The 25,442-nt window shown below is 41.8% G+C and overlaps 2 protein-coding genes across 5 annotated transcripts in view; both read left to right on the forward strand.

The window, feature by feature from the left end:
* The window catches only part of ESYT2 (extended synaptotagmin 2), a 130,307-nt gene that overhangs the window by 39,054 nt on the left and 65,811 nt on the right, over positions 1-25,442 (forward strand). For all 4 annotated transcript variants that reach the window (XM_073334532.2, XM_073334533.2, XM_073334534.2 and 1 more), the window contains 4 exons: positions 708-842; positions 10,865-10,941; positions 20,717-20,789; positions 22,230-22,319. In XM_073334532.2, the coding sequence (XP_073190633.1) occupies positions 708-842; positions 10,865-10,941; positions 20,717-20,789; positions 22,230-22,319 (375 nt within the window). The remainder of the gene's footprint in view (positions 1-707; positions 843-10,864; positions 10,942-20,716; positions 20,790-22,229; positions 22,320-25,442) is intronic.
* Positions 866-6,990, forward strand: LOC140907778 (uncharacterized). The gene is made up of 3 exons (XM_073334539.2): positions 866-4,001; positions 4,098-4,500; positions 6,363-6,990. Exons 1-3 carry the CDS (start codon positions 3,810-3,812, stop codon positions 6,425-6,427), a joined length of 660 nt encoding a protein of 219 aa, XP_073190640.1. The 5' UTR covers positions 866-3,809; the 3' UTR covers positions 6,428-6,990.

Genomic DNA, 25,442 nt, shown 5'->3' on the forward strand with positions numbered 1-25,442 from the left:
TATCTTTTTATATTTGATGTCTTGGCAGTTGATCAGAGTACAGATCTTTACCCCTCACACTAAATACAGTTTGGGTAAACAAAGGGCCAATCTTTCTTCAGTTGATAATTGTGACGCCATTGTAATGGTACTAAATCATGATCAGCCATTCTTGAACAGAGTGATCCATTTCAATCTGCATTAAAATAATTTCAGTCACACTTATTGACAGTCAACTGCAGATTCTAAGCATAAATTTACCTTGGTCTTGGCTCGTGTCCTAATGTACCATATACAAATAAACCGGTTTTGTATTTGTTTTATAAATGAACAGAACTTTGAAGTTCCATGTGTATAAAATAAAATAAAACACAGAACAATGCACCTTCAGTAGGTGTAGGGTCTTTCATTCAAACTGTATCCCAGAGCAATATTTTAGTAATAGTAAATATTAGAATAGAGAAATTAATATGTATAGTAATGGGCAAAAAAGTTCTCAAACAAGATATGAAAATAGATGGAGAATTAAGACGCTAGTCCAAGAAGGCTCTTCCATGTGGTAGGAAATGCAGAAGGGAGGGCTCTCTTGGCAAACGGCAGAGAGAAGAGTTGTACTGTATTTTAAAAAATCTTTTGCCTTGAAGACTTTCTCCACTGATGCGTGTTGAAACAATACAAATGTGTATGTTTTTAACTGTTCAGTATAATCTTTATTTCTTTCTCCTCAGACTGTAAAACACTTGTGGCCTTTTATTTGCCAGTTTATTGAGAAACTTTTCAGAGAAACAATAGAACCAGCTGTGAGAGGAGCAAACAACCACCTTAGTACCTTCAGTTTCACAAAGATTGATATAGGTCACCAGGTCAGTTTCTTTTAACTTATGAGTTTTTAAATGTGTCTCTCTCTTGCTTTTTTAACATGATACATTAAAGTTACACAAGTAAGGCCTTTTGGTGACATTTGATTGTAAATTCTTGGGGGCAGGGAATGTCTTTGAATGTGTTTGTGCAACACCCAGCACAATGAGGTCCTGTTAAGGGCCTCTAGGTGCTACTATAATATAATATAAATATTAAATAATAAAATGCAAATGTGTGAGACTTGGGAGGCAAATTTAATGCTGCCTTTTGATCTAGGATCACCGTTGTGGAAAGATTATCCCACTTGTGGGAGAATGGCAAAGACAGTAATCCTTAATCTTAAAGGATTCCGATATTAACATAATTAAATGTAAGCCTCTCACTAATACCTTTTTAAATTAACTCAGTAGGCTTAAATGATACTTTAGGTGGAGGAATCTTTTTTGCTTTGTTAATTAAAAAAAATCACTGCTGATCCCACTGGTAACAAATTTTGGGAAAAAAAGACTAGTGTGAGGCCTATGATTTCAGTGGGGAGCACTAGTACGTTGGTTGAGTATGTATAATGCTACTGTTGTGTTACAGTACTACACTACTGTGAGTTACGTTCTTGAAGAAGGAATTACCCTCACCCTTGTTTCCTTACACAGCAGAATCTTCATTCCAGTCTTGTATGGTGTGGCTATTAATGTCTCCTTGTGGTTGGTTAGGTGGCTGATTGCTAGTATAATGAAGCTATGGTGAAGCAAAAACAAAAAATAAAAAGATTGTAAAGCATATATGAGAACTTGTGTAGCAAGCTTTTTGAGCATTCAAAAATTGATGCTTACCATTTTCTTCCCCCTTATCTTGAACAAATATTACCCTTCCCCTTTTCATGAATCTGACAGTGTTTGAAAGTCAAATTCATGCCTCGAATTCCTCTATTGACTTCAATGAGTTTAAATGAGTGAATGAATTTGGTCTCAGCCTCCAGTGTAAGTCATAGGAGAAGCTCAGATATAGAGGTAACAATGTAGGGAAAATATTTGACAGCATACTTCCAGTCTAATTTAGAGAGAATGAAGTCTTGCTTATGTATTCATTGAACTTTAAGGATATGATCCTGATTCATATTGCCACTTTAACTCAAAGTTGCGGAACACACCAAAATTCCTCTCTCTGCTGGTCTGTCAGGAGCTTTTCAGAAGACTTCTGTTGCTTCTTTGATAGTTTTGGTTTGTTTGTATTTCTATTTCTTAGAACTTCAATGCTGATAATTAAAAGGATCAGATCCTGGCCACTGCTCTGGCCACTTTGCACTATGTCAGTGACACAAATGGTCTGTACAGCTTCCTTAACAGTCAGCTGGGTATTCCTCTGGTAAGGGTGAATCTCTGGCTTGCAGAGAAGGCATGGCATGGCCAGAGCATGCTGCCTTCTAGCAGTCCCCAGCTGTGGAGCCCTTAGGGATTGTTCCAGCCAAATGAAATTGAGCTGCTCTGAGACTGCTTTGAATTACAACAAAGGCTAGAATGACCTCCAGTAGCCTTTAGGGAAATACAAAGATGGCTTAGAGCAACCAATATGCTTATGCTCATCTGTGTCAAGTGGAGGTGTAGAGCAGTTGAGGATGTAGTATCACGGAGCACATCACTGGACACCGTCAGTACCAGGTCAAGTAATTGAGAACACCGGTCAGAGAAATAACCCACTTCCTTCTTTCCCTGACAAACCAAGGGACGCACCCCACCCATGTACTTATTCACTACACCAATATTGACTTGGAGTCTAAATACATTCTATGGGTGGCGTACCCGAGATCACTTATCCACTGTCGTTTTTAAAAAACTCCTGCTCCCCAATCTGAGTCTATGCCTGTTATGTACTATGTATATATCTTATTAACCTTGTAACCAACACTTGTAATCCCTCATAACCCAAGCCTGACCCCAGATGTACAGTACCTTCCTTCTTAACTTGTGTAAATTTGACTTTAAACATTAACTTGAATATACTTTTTGTGTGTGAAAACGTCCTACATTGTTCTTCCAAGCTATCATGAATGTGAAGAATGGTTTCCAATGGGGATTTCAAAGTGCTTGCTTCTCCTTTTCTCCCAGCCTGCCCACTGGGACTCAGGAGATCTGAGTTCAACTTCCAGTGCTGCTACAGTCTCCCTGGTGATGTCGATCAGACTCTCTGACTTCATTCCCCATCTGTAAAATGGGGATGATAATGCTTTCTTTCCTCCAACTTTTATCTGTCTTGTCTTTTTAGATTGTAAAGTTTGAGGCAGAGAATCTTACTGTGTGCTTGTACAACACAGTGAACCCTGATCTCACTTGGTATCTTAAGGTGCATTTCTAATATAAATAGTAAATAATAAAGTATAAGCTGAACAAGGTCAGCTCTTCGATTGAAGAGATCCAGGAAAGGAAAACCCCAGGAAGTGATGTTAATTAATAGGTGGGACTCTTCCATCTGTGTCAGTACTGAATCAGTGTCTGAGCATGGTGTTGTGAGTGGTGCAAGGTCAGGAGCAGAACCCTGTGATGTTGAATATGCTGTCTTTCATTTGGGACACAAAACTGAGGCTCTGATAAGGAATGGAATAAAGATAAGACTGATATTGTAATATCTAAGAATCCTGGAGGTTAACCCTTACATTCTGGCTAAATTCCAATTCAGACAACTAAGTTGTGCATATGTGCCCTCAGCCTTGGTCTAAACTAGGAGTTGAGGTCGAATTTAGCAGCGTTAAATCGATTTAACCCTGCACCCATCCACACGACGAAGCCCTTTTTTTTTGACTTAAAGGGCTCTTAAAATCGATTTCCTTACTCCACTCCCGACAAGGGGATTAGCGCTGAAATCGGCCTTGCTGGGTCAAATTTGGGGTACTGTGGACACAATTAGATGGCATTGGCCTCCGTGAGCTATCCCAGAGTGCTCCATTTTGACCGCTCTGGACAGCACTCTCAACTCAGATGCACTGGCCAGGGAGACAGGAAAAGGCCCGCGAACTTTTGAATTTCAATTTCCTGTTTGGCCAGCAAGGCAAGCTGCAGGTGACCATGCAGAGCTCATCAACAGAGGTGACCATGCAGAGCTCATCAGCAGAGGTGACCATGGTGGAGTCCCAGAATTGCAAAAGAGCTCCAGCATGGACCGAACAGGAGGTACGGGATCTGATCGCTGTATGGGGAGAGGAATCTGTGCTATCAGAATTCCGTTCCAGTTTTCGAAATGCCAAAACATTTGTCAAAATCTCCCAGGGCATGAAGGACAGAGGCCATAACAAGGACCTGAAGCAGTGCCGCGTGAAACTTAAGAAGCTGAGGCAAGCCTACCAGAAAACCAGAGAGGCGAACGGCCGCTCTGGGTCAGAGCCCAAAACAAGCCGCTTCTATGATGAGCTGCATGCCATTTTAGGGGGTTCAGCCACCACTACCCCAGCCGTGCTGTTTGACTCCTTCAATGGAGGTGGAGGCAACACGGAAGCAAGTTTTGGGGATGAGGAAGATGATGATGAGGTTGTAGATAGCTCACAGCAAGCAAGTGGAGAAACTGGTTTTCCCAACAGGCAGGAATTGTTTCTCGCCCTGGACCTGGAGCCAGTACCCCCCAAACCCACCCAAGCCTGCCTCCCGGACCTGCCAGGTGGAGAAGGGACCTCAGGTGAGTGTACCTTCTTAAAATACTATACGTGGTTTAAAAGCAAGCATGTTTAATGATTAATTTGCCCTGGCATTCGCGGCTCTCCTGGATGTACTCCCAAAGCCTTTGCTAAAGGTTTCTGGGGAGGGCAGCCTTATTCCTGATGCACTTGCATGAGAGGAAAGTGATCAGGAACAGCCAGCATGGATTCACCAAGGGAAGGTCATGCCTATCTAATCGCCTTTTATGATGAGATTACTGGTTCTGTGGATGAAGGGAAAGCAATGGATGTATTGTTTCTTGACTTTAGCAAAGCTTTTGACACGGTCTCCCACAGTATTCTTGTCAGCAAGTTAAGGAAGTATGGGCTGGATGAATGCACTATAAGGTGGGTAGAAAGCTGGCTAGATTGTCGGGCTCAACGGGTAGTGATCAATGGCTCCATGTCTAGTTGGCAGCCGGTATCAAGTGGAGTGCCCCAAGGGTCGGTCCTGGGGCCGGTTTTGTTCAATATCTTCATAAATGATCTGGAGGATGGTGTGGATTGCACTCTCAGCAAATTTGCGGATGATACTAAACTGGGAGGAGTGGTAGATACGCTGGAGGGGAGGGATAGGATACAGAAGGACCTAGACAAATTGGAGGATTGGGCCAAAAGAAATCTGATGAGGTTCAATAAGGACAAGTGCAGGGTCCTGCACTTAGGATGGAAGAATCCAATGCACCGCTACAGACTAGGGACCGAATGGCTAGGCAGCAGTTCTGCGGAAAAGGACCTAGGGGTGACAGTGGACGAGAAGCTGGATATGAGGCAGCAGTGTGCCCTTGTTGCCAAGAAGGCCAATGGCATTTTGGGATGTATAAGTAGGGGCATAGCGAGCAGATCGAGGGACGTGATCGTTCCCCTCTATTCGACATTGGTGAGGCCTCATCTGGAGTACTGTGTCCAGTTTTGGGCCCCACACTACAAGAAGGATGTGGATAAATTGGAGAGAGTCCAGCGAAGGGCAACAAATATGATTAGGGGTCTAGAACACATGACTTATGAGGAGAGGCTGAGGGAACTGGGATTGTTTAGCCTGCAGAAGAGAAGAATGAGGGGGGATTTGATAGCTGCTTTCAACTACCTGAAAGGGGGTTCCAAAGAAGATGGCTCTAGACTGTTCTCAATGGTAGCAGATGACAGAACGAGGAGTAATGGTCTCAAGTTGCAGTGGGGGAGGTTTAGATTGGATATTAGGAAAAACTTTTTCACTAAGAGGGTGGTGAAACACTGGAATGCGTTACCTAGGGAGGTGGTAGAATCGCCTTCCTTGGAGGTTTTTAAGGTCAGGCTTGACAAAGCCCTGCCTGGGATGATTTAACTGGGAATTGGTCCAGCTTCGAGCAGGGGGTTGGACTAGATGACCTTCTGGGGTCCCTTCCAACCCTGATATTCTATGATTCCATCCACCATGGTAGGACACTTTACCACTCCAGGCCAGTAGCACGTACTCGGGAATCATTGTAGAACAAAGCATGGCAGTGTATGTTTGCTGGCGTTCAAACAACATCCGTTCTTTATCTCTGTGTTATCCTCAGGAGAGTGATATCATTCATGGTCACCTGGTTAAATAGGGTGCTTTTCTTAAGGGGACATTCAGAGGTGCCCGTTCCTGCTGGGTTGTTTGCCTGTGGCTGAGCAGGAATGTTCCTCGCTGTTAGCCACGGGGAGTGGGGAGGTGCTAGCCACATGCTGGGGGGAGGCAAAATGCGACCTTGGAACGAAAGCACATGTGCTATGTATGTAATGCTAACAGCAAGGTTTACCCTGAAAGAGTGTACCCATTGTTCCATAAAATGTGTCTTTTTAAATACCACTGTCCCTTTTATTTCTCCACCAGCTGCATGTGTTTCAAGGATCACAGGATCTTCTCCTTCCCAGAGGCTAGTGAAGATCAGAAGGTGAAAAAAACGCACTCGCGATGAAATGTTTTCTGACCTCATGCTGTCCTCACACACTGCAGAGCACAGACAAATGCCTGGAGGCAGACAATGTCAGAGTGCAGGAAAGCACAAAAAGACCAGGAGGAGAGGTGGCGGGCTGAAGAGAGGGCTGAAGCTGAAAGGTGGCGGCAGCATGATGAGAGGAGGCAGGACTCGATGCTGAGGCTGCTGGAGGATCAAACTAATATGCTCCAGTGTATGGGTTGAGCTGCAGGAAAGGCAGCAGGAGCACAGACCGCCACTACAGCCCCTGTGTAACCAACCACCCTCCTCCCCAAGTTCCATAGCCTCCTCACCCAGATGCCCAAGAACGCGGTGGGGGGCCTCCGGCCACCCAGCCACTCCACCCCAGAGGATTGCCCAAGCAACAGAAGGCTGGCCTTCAATAAGTTTTAAAGTGCTGTGTGGCCTTGTCCTTCCCTCCTCCACCACCCCTCCTGGTGCTTCTCTCCACCACCACTTCTCCTGGGCTACCTTGGTAGTTATCCCCCTATTTGTGTGATGAATTAATAAAGAATGTATGAATGTGAAGCAACAATGACTTTATTGCCTCTGCAAGCGGTGATCGAAGGGGGGAGGTGAGGGTGGTTAGCTTACAGGGAAGTAGAGTGAACCAAGGGGGTGGGGTTTCATCAAGGAGAAACAAACAGAACTTTCACACCGTAGCCTGGCCAGTCATGAAACTGTTTTTCAAAGCTTCTCTGATGCGCACCATGCCCTCCTGTGCTCTTCTAACCGCCCTGGTGTCTGGCTGCGCGTAACCAGCAGCCAGGCGATTTGCCTCAACCTCCCACCCCACCATAAACATCTCCCCCTTACTCTCACAGATATTGTGGAGTGCACAGCAAGCAATAATAACAATGGGAATATTGGTTTCGCTGAGGTCTAAGCGAGTCGGTAAACTGCACCAGCGCACTTTTAAACGTCCAGATGCACATTCTACCGCCATTCTGCACTTGTAGTTGAACAGCTGTAGTTCAACTGTAGTTGAACGGCTCCTGACTACTGTCCAGGCTACCTGTGTACGGCTTCATGAGCCATGGCATTAAGGGGTAGGCTGGGTCCCCAAGGATAACTATAGGCATTTCAACATCCCCAACAGTTATTTTCTGGTCTGGGAATAAAGTCCCTTCCTGCAGCTTTTGAAACAGACCAGAGTTCCTGAAGATGCGAGCGTCATGTACCTTTCCCGGCCATCCCATGTTGATGTTGGTGAAACGTGCCTTGTGATCCACCAGTGCTTGCAGCACTATTGAAAAGGACCCCTTGCGGTTTATGTACTTGCCGGCTTGATGCTCCGGTGCCAAGATAGGGATATGGGTTCTGTCTGTGGCCCCACTACAGTTAGGGAATCCCATTGCAGCAAAGCCATCCACTATGACCTGCACATTTCCCAGGGTCACTACCCTTGATATCAGCAGATCTTTGATTGCGTTGGCTACTTGCATCACAGCAACCCCCACAGTAGATTTGCCCACTCCAAATTGATTCCTGACTGACGAGTAGCTGTCTGGCATTGCAAGCTTCCACAGGGCTATTGCCACTCACTTCTCAACTGTGAGGGCTGCTCTCATCTTGGTGGTATTGCGCCTCAGGGCAGGGGAAAGCAAGTCAAAGTTCCATGGAAGTGCCCTTACGCGTGCAAAAGTTTCGGAGCCACTGGGAATCGTCCCAGACCTGCAATGCTATGCGGTCCCACCAGTCTGTGCTTGTTTCCCGAGCCCAGAATTGGCGTTCCACCGCATGAACCTGCCCCATTAGCACCATGATGCCCACATTGCCAGGGCCCGTGCTTTGAGAGAAGTCTGTGTCCATGTCCTCATCACTCTCGTCACCGCGCTGACGTCGCCTACTCGCCCGGTTTCGCTTTGGCGGGTTCTGGTGCTGCATATACTGCTGGATAATGCACGTGGTGTTTAATGTGCTCCTAATTGTCAAAGTGATCTGAGCGGCTCCCATGCTTGCTGTGGTATGGTGTCTGCACAGAAAAAAGGCTTGGAACAATTGTCTGCCATTGCCCTGACGGAGGGAGGGGCGACTGACAACATGGCTTACAGGGTTGGCTTACAGGGAATTAAAATCAATAAAGGGGGTGGCTTTTCAAGAAACTGAATGGCCCCTCAAGGATAGAACTCAAAACTGGGTTTAGCCGGCCATTGGTTTCACGGAGGGAGGGAGGAGAAAATGAATACAAAACAAATCTAGTCTATTTCTTGTTTTGAGCCACTTCATCTATCTTTATACATCTTGCTGGCAGCAGACTGTGCAGTACGACCGCTAGCCATCGTCATCTCCTGGGTGCTTGGCAGAAGATGGTGCAGTATGACTGCTGGTCATCATCTTCTGCTGGCTGCTGATTAAAAGACAGTGCACTGCCGGTAGGACTCAATCGCCATGAGACAAAACTTAAAAGGGAAATGACCTGGCTGAGTCACTCCCATGTTTGCCCAGGCGCCCCTGACCTCATCGAGTTAGTTAAAAGAGTACACAGGACTACGTCAACGATGGCTACCAGTCATACTGCACTGTCTGCTGCCAAAAGGCAATAAACTGCTGCTGTGTAGCAATGCAGTACCGCGTCTGCCAGCATCCAGGAGACATACGGTGATGGTTAGCTGCGCGGGCTCCATGCTTGCCATGGTATGGCGTCTACACAGGTAACTCAAGAAAAAAGGTGCAAAACGATTGTCTGCCCTTGCTTTCACGGAAGGAGGGAGAGAAGGGGGGGCCTGACTGTATGTACCCAGAACCACCCGTGACAATGTTTTAGCCCCATCAGGCACTGGGATTTCTACCCAGAATTCAAATGGGCGGCGGAGACTGCGGGAACTGTGGGATAGCTACCCACAGTGCAACACTCCGGAAGTAGACAGTTGCCTCGGTACTGTGGACACACTCTGCTGACTATATGCACTTAGAGCTTTTGTGTGAGGAGACACAATTGACTGTATGAAAACGCTTTCTACAAAACCGACTTCTATAAATTCGACCTAATTTCGTAGTGTAGACATACCCTCAGTGTGCACACTCACAGGAGTTGCACATGGGCAAAATTGACATTCTTACTTGTACCGAGAGAGGCTATAGCAAGATGGCTCTTTGTCTTCTCTAATAAGAATACGTATCATTCAAGAATTGTAAGAGACCTTCAGAAAGAAAGATACAGAACATGTATTTTTACATAATTAATTCTTGCATATCCTTTTAATACAATATAGAACTATAAAATCAATTCAAATTAGCCCAAGCTTCAATGTCTTGGAATCCTACCTTTCCACTAAAAAAGTTTCAGAGTAGCAGCTGTTAGTCTGTATTCGCAAAAAGAAAAGGAGTACTTGTGGCACCTTAGAGGCTAACCAATTTATTTGAGCTCATGAAAGCTTATGCTCAAATAAATTGGTTAGTTTCTAAGGTGCCACAAGTACTCCTTTTCTTTTTACTAAAAAAGTTGAAGTTTAAACTTCCATAAATGAGTCTTTTCATGATGTACTTTAGTTATTTTAGAAAAATCTAAAATGGAAACATTGGTTAGTGAACTAGTTCTAATGATATAGTTTGCTGTGAGTTGTAAGGAAGGATTCTTCCTCACTTACAAACAGCCAAGATAAAAATCTATAAAAACAGTCATTAAAGAACATTAAACAGAACAATATGCTTAACCTCATCAGAGTGTGTGTCTAATTTCTTAATTGTTCTCAGACCTGGTGTAGACCGGCCCAATTGCAGTACTCTGCTATACAAGGGTATTAAAGTTTGAATCTCTCTTTCACTTCTGAGGTCAGCAAGAGCTGAAAACTTTGCAGACTCTGTGGGCAAAAAAAAATATTCTTGAGGCTCCTATGTGACAGTTTCCCCACACTGGTTGATATGAATGAGTTGTAGTATTCTAAATTGCATATGATTCCTGTCAGCTTCCATTCAGTGCTGCTGTTTTAACAAGCCTGATAAAGGAAGTGATGGGACGTTTCTTTTTTGGGGGCGTGGGGAGAGAATTAGTGATGTCCCCTGTCAAGCAGGAAAGAGATTTTTAAGCGGAACAAAGGCTTAGCATAAAATATGTGGGTAAAGCCTGAAACCTACGCCCTGGATGCTGTTTCCAGGAATGGTCTTACAAGGTTTGTCGAGATACAGCATGGCAGCACTTTGATTAAGCTGCATAGGTGGCCAGTAAATTTCCCCTCCTACTTCACTGTGTTAAATTGACAAATGTTTTAAATTGCATTTTTTAATAATGCTTTGGTGAAATAATGTAGATAATAAATATGTAAGCAATTCCTGCTGCAACTTTACTTATGTTAATCAATACTAATCCTTCTGTGAAAGATAAGGTTCAAAACATGACAAATTTTTGAAGAAAGTTTAACGTCTTTAAATGGACACCTTGTTGTTATTGTTTCAGCCACTTCGGATCAATGGTGTAAAAGTGTACACTGAAAACGTAGATAAAAGACAGATCATTTTGGATCTTCAGATCAGGTAATCCTTTTTATTTATTATCATATAAGAGCATGCACGTCCATTATAAAAATATTTTAGAATTTATGATTTGTTTATTTGGTTCTGCATTATTGTTATTGGGGTTTTTAGAACTGAATTTGTTAGGTCATTCTCAGTTCTTTAAGCAAATGTAATATCTTAATATAATTGTGCATATAGTCATTACCTAAAGCAGTCTGTAAGTTTTTGCTTTATGAATACACAATTCAAAAATAACTTGAATTTTTCTAAAATGACAAGTCATCCCAATTCCCTGGCTGCCGGCACCGTGCCTGGGGCTCCACTCCCAGCCCCGCCCCCAGCCTTAGCCCTCTTACCCCGTCCGCATCCCCCACTCCTGGAGACACAGCCCCACTCCTGGTCCTGATTCTGGGGCCATAGACAAGGTAAGGGTAGATGAGAGGTAAAAATTTTGGGGATCATTGCCTTAGTCTCTGATTGCTAGAAGTTGGGAGTGGATGATAGGGGATGGATCACTAAGTGATAGCCTGTTCTGTTAATTCCCTCTGAAGCATCTGGCATCGGCCAATTCCGAAGACAGGATACTGGGCTAGATGGACCATTAGTCTGACCCAGTATGGCCATTCTTGTGTTTTTGTAGAAGTGAGAGAGCCATAGTGATACTATTTGTCTTTCTGGCTTTCAATCTTGATTAACCTAGCAATGAATTTTCAGATGTCTGTATCTCACGGAGGATGTCTGCTATTGCAAGACTATTCCTTCATCCAGGAACAAACAGGCTTAAGATGAATACTTAGATGTAGTGGGTTTATTACTCTCATGAACCCTAAAAGAGAAAACAAGTAGAATTTATTCTACTGGATGTTGCAAAGTCCATAGTTTAGCTACCACATTAAATCAGTGAACATAGCCTTCATTTCCTCCAGGAGGCCTTATTATGGCAGTGTAAGAGTGTCCAGACAAAAAGTTCAGGTCTCTGTAGTCTGATGTTCTCAGCATGTTCAGTAAAGGAAGTTTTTTATGAATTACGAGTTTAAAAACTTCTTCAGGGCAGCAACTTTATTCCAAAACCCCAAGGTCATACAGCATGACGTTGGAACCTCATTCTTTACAGCACAGATTGAACCCTTCCATAGATTACAAGGCCAAAAGGGACCATTGTGATCATCTGTATAACACAGGCCATAGAACTTCCCCAATATAATTCTGTCTGATAGTCCTCAGAACTGTCATAATATTCATTCACTTAAAGAAATATTCCTCCTTTAGTTTAGCATCAGAGTCCAGGGCTTTTACAAGCACTAATAATCTCAGAGCAGGATATTCATGTGTCCTGTACTGAGATTTGATAGATGGCCTTTAGTTAAACACATACTGCATATTCCTCATACAATCTTAGCCAATGTAATTTCCTTTGTTTTGGCAGAAGTCTTCTTAAGGCCTTTGTGCCCAGGCAAAGCGAGCAGTGATTTATATGTAATCTGCCTCATTTTGTTTGTCCAAATTTAAAGAATAATCCTGTTTCCCATCCTGGAAACATATCTGTATACCTTAGCATGAAGAATAGGAAAATTTATCTGTGCTTATCTGAAATTTTTCTTTCTTTGTGTAGGATCTGGCTCACCTTGGGACAAACAAATGATCCCGTATAAAGATGAAAATTAACATACAAGGATTTGAGTTTGTTGTTATGTAGAATTCACTGTGCTCTGGAATAGGAGAAATGTTTTCCATAAGATGTACTTAACAGAGTCGAATTTAGGAAAGTAGCTTTGAATTATCCTGGCTGTGGAAGTTTCCTCAGCTGGAGGGTGCATCAGGAGATGGGGCACGTCTCTGTTGCCAGTGATTGACAAATCTGGTTCTGCCCAAGGTGCAAGCAGGCTGAAGTACCCAGTGTAATGGATCTGTGGACTTTGGGGCTTGTCTACCTGGAAAGTTAGAGCTCAACCAGTGAGGGTGTATTTACAGTACGCTGGCTACTCTCCACTAACTCCCTGTGTAGACATTCTTACTGCACACTAAAAGTGCCTTTGTGACCTTTACCTTAATTCACTCTCGGGCTTATCTGTGCAGCAAACTACTGTATTGCAAGCCAGGAAGTAAATCTTTGCACACCAGCTTGCTGCACAGTGAAGTTCCATATGAACAGTGGTACAATGCAATGAAAGTCCTGGAGTGCAGCTTGGAGTATTACATTTTGATGTAGCAGCATGCTAAGCCCTGCTCTGCAGATTTCACTGTGCTGTAGCAGTGTCTGCATGGGACTGTAGAGTCACACCTTGGCTTGCTGTCAGGGTGGGTTGATTTAAATCAAATTGATTTAAATCACTAGTCAGGAAGACTCTAATCTTGGATTTCTACATAAAAATACATTCTTGTTGCTTGTTATAACCTTAATACGTATTCTTCACAACTCAGAGATAGGTGTAGGTACACATTATAGAAGCATAGGTACACATTTTAGAAGGTACACACTATGCATTTTTAAAGTCAGGACCAGCTCTACAGTTTTTGCCGCCCCAAGCAGTGAAAAAAACTGCTGCCACGGACGGCAAGACGGAGAAGCTGCCACTGAATTGCTGCTGCGGCTGGCAGGACAGAGGGGCTGCCGCCAAATTGCTACCGCCGCGGAAACACTGCCACCCCTTTCTAACTGTCGCCCCAAGCACCTGCTTGGAACGCTGGTGCCTGGAGCCAGCCCTGTTTAAAGTGATTTATTTTGAAAACTTTTCAGATTAGTTTTACAGGTATATCAGAAAATGATTGTTTGGTTATTTTATTTACCAAAGGTAACTGAAGCTGATATTTATGAAGTCACTATCTCCCGTTCAACAGGTTAATCATTAACATTTGGAGGATTTTCTTGCCATACTGTATTCGGAGAACATCAGACAGACAGACATTTAAATTGTTTTATTTAACTAAAACAACAACATTTTGTATTCTGGATTTATTTCTTTAACAGCAAACATAATATTTTAACAAAAAAAGCATATGATTTTTTGAATTTAGTTAAACATTCAAGTTTTTTAAAATCAGGTTTGTTTTTGTTAAAATTGTTTAAAATAGTTAAATGAAATATTAATATTAAAAATCAAATCGACTATGTCAGCCAGGTTAATATGAGAAACTTAAAAAATATTGGCTTCTGCATCTAACTCAGTTGTCTTCACCTTCATTTTCCTGTTTGTTCATAATCTGGAAAAGAAAAACAAGCTTTCCTGCTTTTCCAGGTCCCAAACAATTTCTCAATTTGGAATGAATTAGTCCAAAGGAAGAAAATATTCTTTCTACACTGGCAGAAGAAACTATTGCTGTTAAGTGCGATTATCACTTCAACAGTCTCTGAATCCAAGTGCTTAAGTCACTTCCACTAGTTTACTGGTGTGACTTTCTTTAAAACATCATTAGCAAACATATTTCTTGAATGGTTCTTATTCCCAAACTGGGTCTCTCTTACAGCCTGCTGCCGTTACAGGTTTTCCCTTCTAGTGAGCAAATGGTATGGTAAATCTCAAATCAATGGAGGCTAAACTCAGGAAGACCTCGAGACTTCTGGAATATGCTGCTCAAACAGTTTCACTTTTGTTTCTACTTCCTGTCCCTCCCTTCTCACATTTATCTCCAGACTTCTTCCCCTTGTCCAGATCTATTCCACCCCAAACCATCCTCTATTAATTTAATTTCTTGAAGCTTTGTACCTTTAGAGAGGTAAGAGATTGACTCTGTGTACACAAATTTGCAGAGGGATAATAGGGTTGAGGTCTGTTATTTCTTACTTCTATATATTTATATAAAACCATTTTTACTCTTAACAAGCATGTCATCTCTGGAGACACAAATCCACAGTTTGAGAACTGGAAAACTAAGCATCTCTGATGGTATCTTCTAGACTGAGCACTGAGTCCCATTGGGCAGATAGAAAGATTAACCTAAATCTATACAGAAGCCCCTGAAACCCCATAAAATTGGGTCCATAATCCATGAACTATTGGAACTCATTTACAAAACTTCTCTTAAACATTACATGAATATATTGTCTCATACTATAGAATTAGAATTTGTAATCCCTATTCCATGATGAGATATCTTTGAGCTGTAATGTATCTTAATTAAAACTCTTAGATCAGATTTTTTTGATAAAATGCTTTGAGGAAAAAAGCAATTTAAATTTAAAAAGATCCAATTTTTTTTTATCGTTGATTTTTATTTACCCGGCTTGCTGTGCAGTAACTTGCTCTTGAAACAAGCCCTAAAAATGTACTAAGCTAAATTGGCCAATGGCACTTTTAGTGCCTGTAAGAGTCCATAATAAGACAGAAAATATCATATTGCCTCTATGTAAATCCCTGGTATGCCCACATCTTGAATAATTAGTGTAGATGTGGTCACCCCATCTCAAAAAATATATATTGGAATTGGAAATGGTTCAGAAAGGGCAACAAAAAGGATTGGGGATATGGAACAGCTTCTGTATGAGGAGAGATTAATAAGGTTGGTACTTTTCAGCTTGGAAAAGAGCCGAAGAAGGGGGAATATGATAGAGGTCTAAAAAAATCATGATGGATGTGGAGAAAGTGAATAAGGAAGTGTTATTTACACCTCATAACACAAGAACTAGCGGTCACCAAATGAAATTAATGGGCAGCAGGTTTAAAACAAATAAAAGGAAGTATTTCTTCACATAACGCACAGTCAACCTGTGGAGCATTTTGCCAGAGGATGTTGTGAAGGCCAAGACTATAACAGGGTTCAAAAAAGAACTAGATACATTCATGGAGGATAGGCCATCAATGGCTATTAGCCAGGATGGACACGGATGATGTCCCTAGCCTTTGTTTGCTAGAATCTTGGAATGGGCAACGGGATGGATCACTTGATGGTTACCTGTTCTGTTCATTCCCTCTGGGGCACCTGGCATTGGCCACTGTCGGAAGACAGGATACTGAGCTAGATGGACCTTTGGTCTGATCCAGTATGACAGTTCTTATATTCTTATATGAAAATGTAATGCAGAGTAGATAGTGTGCTGTAAATTGACACTCTTGCTGCATGCTAACTTCCCCAAGTAGACAAGCCCTTATTATTTGAAAAAGTGAAATTTTCAGGTAAGCCCAGCTACATTTTCTTAATCTGCTTCTTGGTGGCAAAGAAGGAAGTGGAAGGGAGAATATTATTGTTTTTTTAAAATTTATTTGAAAGGCTCACAAACTTTGAGAGCCATTTAAGTAACGAAAAAGTTAGCAACAAAAAAAAAAAATCTAAATGAGATGTTAATCCATTAGGTCAGTAATCCTTCTGTTTGTCTGATACTGACTCACTGACGACTGTTATGGCTTGCCAGCTAAAGCAACTGTACACTTCATGGTCTATTAATTCTCCTCTTTCATACTATGAGTAACCCCCAAGGCACTTTTATGGAACACACCGAGAGGATGAATATCTAAGAAATCAAAAGGCTGTGGATTAAAGTGTTCCCCACTAGACTATGATATGTCTCTGTCACTTTAGTGATCTGCAAATTAAAGTAGTCTTAAATATTTCAGGACCATTATGATCTCAATTAGATAAACTGTGCTTGTTAAATGAGACTCCAAATAGTAGGTGATGGTACAGCCTAACAGTGTCGCATGTACATGGGCCCAGCAAAATGTGTTAAAGGGCAAAGTTTTCTCTAATATATTCTAAGATTAAAGGTTGTTACTGATTTTTTCCAGTTTGGTGCTGTTTACTTCTAGTGGCCAGTTTGTTTTGATAAACTCTTAACACACACAAAGACAAAAACTAATATATTACACACACACACACACACAATATTTAAAAACATATTTAAGAAGGCAAAGTCATGCACTGAAAAATTAGGAAAGGCTGAATTAAAGTTGCCCATACAACCTTAATTTGATCTCTTTTTAGCATATGCATTATGATACAATGTTTTGTATGAATTATGTGATTCAGTACTATTTTTTCCACAGGACCCTTGTTTCACTCAGCGCACAAACTGGACCTGCTCTAGGGATAAATCAGGGTTGTGTAGTAAAGGAAGCTGTAATCTGTAGGACCCCTGCTTTATCTGTTGCTCTAGCTGAGAGGTGTGTAGTGAATGAGCCAGGGGATTGCTGGAAGAGATGGTTAAGACAGTTGAATGCAGCCCTGGGAAATGGTATCCCTGGATGTGCCACAGAGTTCCTATGTGATGCTAGACAAGTCACTTAAACCAAATATTTCACAGGTGATCACTAGTTGTGTGTTCTGTCATTTCTGGATGCATGATTTCAGATTCTGAGATCTAATTTCAGAGTGCTGAGAACACATAACTAAAACTGAAGTCAGTGGGAGCTCTGCTTTGAAACTATAAATTGCTGTATAATTCTAAGTACTGTGAAAAATCAAGTCCTAGGTGTGTCAAATTGAGCACCCAAAATTAGTGGATATTTTTGACCTTACTGTCTCTCAGCTTCTGATCTGCATAATGAGGATAGTAATATTCAAAGGGGTATAGTGAAAATAAATTCATTAATATGTGAAGCACTCCAGTACTATAGTGAGGAGTGCCATCAAAAAGCCCATGAGGAAATTAATAATTCTGTATTCAGAACAAGGTTTTAATAATGTGTAGTATAAATAAGGCCTTCATTGAACAAAGAAGAGAAAATATTGAACAGCTAGCTAAATGAGCACTATCCATTCTTTGCACTGAATGAGGCAGTGGTTCTATGGAAAAATAATAAGTGATTATGTAATTAAAGAATGTATTATAATGCATATGCATGAGGTGGCCAAATTCAGGTTGCACATACAACCTTAATTCTGGCATTTCCTAACTTTCGATTGCTTGACTTTCAAGCTTAACATTCTTTTACTGTGGGGGGCGGGGGTGGGTGTGCGCGCGCTCAAATGGTTCTTTGGCAATACTGGAACTTTTAGATCCACCACACCACCTTTTCCACTTGACTTAACAGAGTCATTGATAATAAAAGTAAGTTGTCATCCTCTATGTGGACCACCACTAGAAAGGAATGGGATACTTTGCCAGTTGGTTTCACAGATATATGCTGACAGAAGATGAAAGGTGAGACTCAAGAACGGAATCCAAGATTCCTGGCTCTGGAGGGGAATGTAATCTAGTGGGTACAATCTCCTCTTCCCATTCCCCCTAAGTGTAACCCCCTTCTGCCTTGACACCCTCCAACCTGTCCCTGTTCCAGTCACGTCACTTCCTTACCCCCAGCTCCTTGCCCCAGTCCCTGTCTCCATTCCTCAGGCTTCTCATCTCAGTCTCCTTCCCCAGCCAGTCCATACTCCTTCCCCTAAGTCTTCATCTAGTCTGCTTTTCTCGTCCACCCACATCCCTCTCTTCCTGAGCTCCTTGTCCAGTCTCAGCATCCGCCCTGCATCATTGTTCCATTCTCTTTGCTCACCCAATTGCAGCTTCACACTGAATCCCAGTCCCCCAACCTATGCTTTTTTCCCCTTTCCTGGCTCCCTGTCTAGTCTCTTTGTCACCCAGGTGTAGCCTTCTTCCTTGGCTTGCAGCTGTAGACTCAGTTCTCCCCCTGCCTCACACCTGCTCCTTGTCCCAATCCATCCTGCCCTCAAGATCCAGTTCTTGACCCCTCTGCTTTTGAAACAGTTAGCTTTGTCCTCCATGCTGCCTGTGCCTACTAGAAGTCATTAAGACAGGAGAGACAGGCTTCCTGCTGTCAGTTCAGGATTCGTCATGGCCCACAACATCTGCAATTTCAGGGAAAGTCCTCAGGCCCGGGCTGGAGTAAACTCAGTGGGGATAGGTTTCAGAGTAACAGCCGTGTTAGTCTGTATTCGCAAAAAGAAAAGGAGTACTTGTGGCACCTTAGAGACTAACCAATTTATTTGAGCATGAGCTTTTGTGAGCTACAGCTCACTTCATCGGATGCATGCCGTGGAAACTGCAGCAGGCTTTATTTATACACAGAGAATATGAAAAAATACCTCCTCCCACCCCACTGTCCTGCTGGTAATAGCTTATCTAAAGTGATCATCAGGTGGGCCATTTCCAGCACAAATCCAGGTTTTCTCACCCTCCACCCCCCACACACAAATTCACTCTCCTGCTGGTGATAGCCCATCCAAAGTGACAACTCTTTACACAATGTGCATGATAATAAAGTTGGGCCATTTCCTGCACAAATCCAGGTTCGGATTTGTGCAGGAAATGGCCCAACTTTATTATCATGCACATTGTGTAAAGAGTTGTCACTTTGGATGGGCTATCACCAGCAGGAGAGTGAATTTGTGTGGGGGGGTGGAGGGTGAGAAAACCTGGATTTGTGCTGGAAATGGCCCACCTGATGATCACTTTAGATAAGCTATTACCAGCAGGACAGTGGGGTGGGAGGAGGTATTTTTTCATATTCTCTGTGTTTAAATAAAGCCTGCTGCAGTTTCCACGGCATGCATCCGATGAAGTGAGCTGTAGCTCACGAAAGCTCATGCTCAAATAAATTGGTTAGTCTCTAAGGTGCCACAAGTACTCCTTTTCTTTCAGTGGGGATAGAATCTTCACCGATTTTAGCAGCTAAAATCCCTGAAGTCTCTACTGCGCATGTGTGGAATGTTTTTTTTTTTTTTTTTTTTTTTAATCAAAAGCATACATGGGTGGATTTTCATGTGGGTGGGGGAAATCTAAAGATACCTCCTCCCAACATCCAATACCTTGTTGCAAATTATGAGGGAGTCAAATGTTAAGGCCACAGAGATCATTGTGATCATCTAATCTGACTTCCTGTATAGCACAAGCTTTAGAACTTCCCAAAAATAATTCATAGAGCATATCTTTTAGAAAAACATCCAAGCTGGATTTAAAAATTGTCTGTGATGGACATCCTTGGTATGTTGCTCCCATGCTTAATTACTCTCACCATTAAAAATTTGCACCTTATTCCCAGTCTGAATTTGTCTAGCTTCATCTTCCAGCCATTGAACCATGTTACACATTTCTCCTCTAGATTGAAGAGCCCATTATTAATCTTCTTTTGTTAAGCTACATAGATTAAGCTCCTTGAGTCTATCACTATGAAAAGCATGGTTTTTAATCCATTAATCATTATTGTGGCTCTTCTCTGAACCCTCTCTAATTTATCAGCATCCTGCTAGAGCTTTTTAAATTAAAGGTAACAAAAAATTTAACATGTGCAAAACAAGATTACTGTGCCCCCCTCCTCCCACCTTGTTCATGAAAATGGCGGAACAATTTTCCAAAACAATTCAGACAGCATAGAAAACTTCAGCCCGAATAGTTTATTTGGCAAAGTTATAAGCAACTGAAAACAGGGTCCTATAATTGTAAGTGTCAGACAACTATAATAAGAGATGGCCCTACTAGCTCTGCCTATAATAATCAAGGGTACTTCTCAAGGTCTGAGTGTTTTCTCATGGCACCATACAACGAATGAGAAAATCATATAACGTGCCCCTAAAAGGAAGGGTGTGTTCATAATAAATACTTCCATTATTTCCCAGGACTATAACTTTCTGCTTTTTTCCTCTTTTACATTCAGTTTTAAAGATGAGTACACCTCTTCCATCTGATTTTACAATCTGTCTTCAGAATAGAATTGTCTTAGTGCTTTAAAATTATAGTTATTTTTATATAGAATATAGTAGTTTCTGAAAAGCAGAACTGTTTCATATGAAATGTTTCGTTTGATTGGGAAAAGAATGTTGGGGTTAGCAATTAAATGTGTCACAATTTTAGAGTCTAGAAATGTAAAACATTTATACAGTACTGTGGTTTTCTGTTTTTCCTCAGTTTTGTTGGCAATTGTGAAATTGATTTGGAGATCAAGAGATACTTCTGCAGAGCTGGTGTAAAAAGTATACAGGTGAAGTTCAGTTTCTCTTGTTTCACCATAACCACAGTTTTACAAAATTCTCACATTTGTCATGACACAATTTACCAGTTGACACACAAAATATAATTTACTAATTCTGTTGCTTTTGTTATTACCTTTGAATTACATACCATTGGTCTTTGTTACAATATAGTAATTTAAATTGCATTAGTATACTCTTGACATACTAATTAATTTATTCTTTCAAATATGGAAATAAATGTTAAACATATGGTATGTTCTGCTGAGAACAGCATGGGGCAGAAATAAAAGTTTTTAAGAATGAATTAGTTCATAAGGTATATTTATAAGAATTCACGTTTACTTGTGTCTGTTGTGGGGCGACGACTGACCGGTGCGGTGCCTCCTGTCGGTCATCCTGGAAATTAGCTCTTCCAGCCAGGAGTGCCCTCTGCAGGCTGGCATCTCGCCTGCCGCTGGCCCCGGTGTCCCTCCCGGACCCTGGTAGCCTCCTTGTTAGGGTTCCTTCCCAGCAGTAACCCACAATCCAAGTCTCCCACCTAGGGGATCCCCCAACCCTCTTCCCCCACCTTGCCTTAGTGGCCACTGCCAGTCACCATCTAGCCCCCGCTGCCTGGGGCAGACTGCAGTCTATGAACCACTCATCATTGGCAAGAGGGTTTGAACCAGCTGCCTCTGCCTATCTCTGGGCTGCCCCTCTGCAGCCCCAGTGCCCTTTCATAGGCCTTTCACTATGTCTGCAGCCTGGGGCTTTGATAGGCTGGAGCTCCCCAGCTCCCTCTGCCCTTCCCCAGCACTGCTCCACCCTAGGTACCCTTCTTAGCTTCCCAGGCAGCCAGGTCCTTCTCTCTCTAGGAAGCTAGAAAGAGTATCTGTCTTCATTTCTGGCCCACAGCCCTCTTATAAGGGCCAGGTGGACTTAGATTAAGCTGGCCACAGCTGTGGCTGCTTTCCCAATCAGCCTGCTTTTCCTATTCACAGTCCTCTCCCGGGCTGCTTTAATCCCTTCAGGACAGGAGCGAGGTAGTCACCCCGCTGCACAGCTATACATGTATGTCTGTTGCAGCACTTTGTGGCATATGAGTAAATACATATTTCCACATTTATTATTTATTTGTAGTAAAGTAGCATCCATGAATGTTTAGCATCAATTGTATATAAATCAAAAGTATGCTAGTGTGACTTAACACAATTTAGTGTGAATGCGTCCATTTACAGAGGACTTGCACAAAGACCTATGTACCACTTAACTCCCCCTTGTTAAGGGCTTTAGTTAGACTTCAGTGGCATATAGGGCCATCTGCACTTGCATAAACTCACCCGTAATGAAAGACTTTCAAAAACATAGTTGTGTGTGTATTTTCTACTGGGTGCACTTAATCTACATAAAGTACCTATATTGGTTGGAGTGAATTACATTATCCTTTTATTTTTTTTCCCCTTTTTCAGATTCATGGTACTATGAGGGTTATCCTGGAACCACTGATTGGAGACATGCCCTTAATTGGAGCGCTATCTATTTTTTTCCTTAGGAAACCCGTAAGTAAAAAAATCTAGCTATGAATCATTGCTCTGCTTTTTGCCTAGTGTATAATAAGAATAGTAAGAATGAATGAGGTCTTCTGATTTTATGATGGAAAGAGACTGAAGCATGAGGACTCTTTATGCATCACAAGAATTCCCTGGACTTACCTTATCACAGGACATTATCTAGAAGGTTTGACTATCAACCTAGCAAAAGTTGCAGTGCCTTTAGTGGCAAGACTTTTTTTTTTAACCTTGGAATTATATTCATAGTGAAATTAGATTCACAGGTCTTAGAACGATAACATTTACATAACACCTTTCCTGTTAGTCAGATTTTTTTTTACATATTTTTAAATCTGATTTCTGTATTCGAAATCAGACTGTTGGTGCAATCACATTTTAGAAATCTACCATTTCTCCAGGCACTTGTCTATTCAAGATGTCTCTGTGCCATACAAACAACAATGAAAATAGACACTTCTTTTGATTTTATTGAGCCAAAACCAATTCATATTGTGTATTCACACATCAAAAAGATGTACAGCTAGCAGGAGTCTATCTTTGCAAAAGCAGGTATGTTTCCTTAAATTGAGTAAAGTTGTTGTTTCAAATCTGTTAACATTCAGGGATGACTTTAACTACAGTTAGTAGTTTTGCAATTTCATTTTTGAGTTCCTTCAGAACTCTTGGGTGAATACCATCTGATCCTGGTGACTTATTGCTGTTTAATTTATCAATTTGTTCCAAAACATCTGTGATGGTGCCCCCCATAAGGCTTTATGGAAATATACTTATGAATATATATCTGACATAACTAGAATGTGTTTTATGCTACATATGCCATGTAACATATCTCTGTAAAGATTATGATCTACTGAATCTATTAATCCTATTTGTATGCATGTATCATTTTTGTAGTCAAAGTTATGAATATTGGCTGCATACTTGTTTGATTCTGAGTAGGTTTTAGTGAAGCAGTTGGTCAGCTTCCTGAGAAAAGACTATTCTCAGTAAGTGCCCAGTCAAGAAGCCCTTAAGCCAACAATGAACTTGGAGACGCCAGTCCACATCTGGGCTTTCCCAGGAATGTGGCTGACTGGTAAGGAACTCAGTCATGCATGGACATGTGACTTGCCCAGGTGACTCCAAAGCTCCATTTTGTAGCTGGGCTTTGCATAGGAGAGAGGAGGGGGTCTCCACCGACAAGAGAAAGTCTATTTAAACCCCCGGAGACCCCTCCATTTTGTCTTCAGCTGGCTAAAGAGAGAGCCTCTCCACCCCCAAGGATACCTGAAAGAAACTGGAACAAAGCATAGTAGCTACAGGTGGTGTGAGTGATTGCTGTACCCAGACTAGAAGGAGATTAGTCTGTAAAAGGAAACTTACTGGGTGAGAATTTTATCTGTATTCAGTTTTATTACTGTACTAGACTTAGACTTGCATGTTTTATTTTATTTCACTTGGTAATTCACTTTGTTTTGTCTGTTACTACTGGAACCACTTAAATCCTACTTTCTGTATTTAATCAAATCACTTTTTTACTTAATACATACTCCGGGTTAATTAATAATACTTGGGAGTGCAAACAGCTGTGCATATCTCTCTATCAGTGTTATAGAGGGTGAACAATTTATGAGTTTACCCTGTATAAGGTAAACTTTATACAGGGTAAAACGGATTTATTTAGGGTTTGGACCCCACTGGAAGTTGGGCATCTGAGTGTTAAAGGCAGGAACACTTCTTAACTTGCTTTCAGTTAAGTCTGCAGCTTTGGGGTAAGTGGTTCAGACCCTGGGTCTGTGTTGGAGCAAAATGGTGTGTCTTGCTCAGCAAGACAGGGTGCTGGAGTCCTAAGCTGGCAGGGAAAGCAGGGGCAGAAGTAGTTTTGGCACATCAGGTGGCAGCTCCCAGGGGGTTTCTCTGATCCAACCTGTCAGAACACTCTCTAATGGTACCTCAATCTGGGACAGTTCCTCAGATCTGTCACCTAAAAAGAATGGCTCAGGTTTGGGAATTGTGCTTAGAACTGCCTCTCCATTTATCCTTTTCACCATTTCTTCCTTTGACATAAATAGAATATAGTTTTTTCTATCCTATTCTGAATCTGAATGTTTGTCGTTGTCTCAATAAACATTTTCTAGAATTCTTTGTTCACAGGACGCTAAAATATCCTCCAGGGCAAGTTTGCAAATCAGATAGCATTTGTACATTTTCATTCTAGGAAAAGCCTTAGAGCAACTGATGCTACTACACCTAGATTGGTTAGAGATGTTCTGTTTGAGGAGACTTACAGCTCATATAGCTACGAAGTCATCCTTTACAGATCGTTTCATCCGTCTGGGACAAACAATTAATGCCTAGTAAAAGGGAATATGGGTGAAAATTGCAGAGGTATATGTAAAAAATGTTAAGGAAATATTTCAAGGATAAATTGATAAGATAAGGGGGTGGAGTCACGTAGTATTGCTACATGTAGGCAACATTGGATGACTGGAATTTAAAAGAATTTTAGTTTTGTATTTGGAAGAAATTGACTGCCTTTTTGTGGGAGGTCAGGAAATTTATTTCTATTTCTCCCCACAATGAACTCCCTCTCCAAAATGAGTAAAAGTGTAGGGATTTAGGGGGGTTCTGTTGGTTTTGGGAGCATTTTTATCCTTTGGCATGAAAAATGTAAGAGTGTAGAGGATAGAAATGGAAGAGTTATTGAGTTGTTCAGACATGAATGGCCTATATCCTGCTTCTGGCTCTATATGACTATATACCAATTTATCACAAGGGATGTCACATGGGAGCCTTTGTTCATGTTAGCTCAGGGCTACTTGTCTAACAGGTGATGTAAATGCAAATCCTTTGAGTTAAGATTTTAAATTAGATGCAAATCCCAATTAAAATCCCTTCCTAAAAGGTGTAGGTCACTTTATGAGTGACATGATGCCAGAGTAGTACATATCTTTTAGAGTCTCAAGATCTAGCAGTTGAGATTCACATGGCCAAATCCCCCCACCAAATTCTGTGTCTGTACATGCCCATTTAGTTCTTGTAAAAGGTGCCAGATAGACAGTGAAGCACTCTATTCTCAGAACAGGCACAGTCTGGTACAAATCTCCTTCAGATTGTAGTTCGTTCTGCATT

This window comes from Lepidochelys kempii, chromosome 2, assembly GCF_965140285.1.
Source record: "Lepidochelys kempii isolate rLepKem1 chromosome 2, rLepKem1.hap1, whole genome shotgun sequence".
In the NCBI taxonomy this organism is placed as follows: Eukaryota; Metazoa; Chordata; order Testudines; family Cheloniidae; genus Lepidochelys; species Lepidochelys kempii.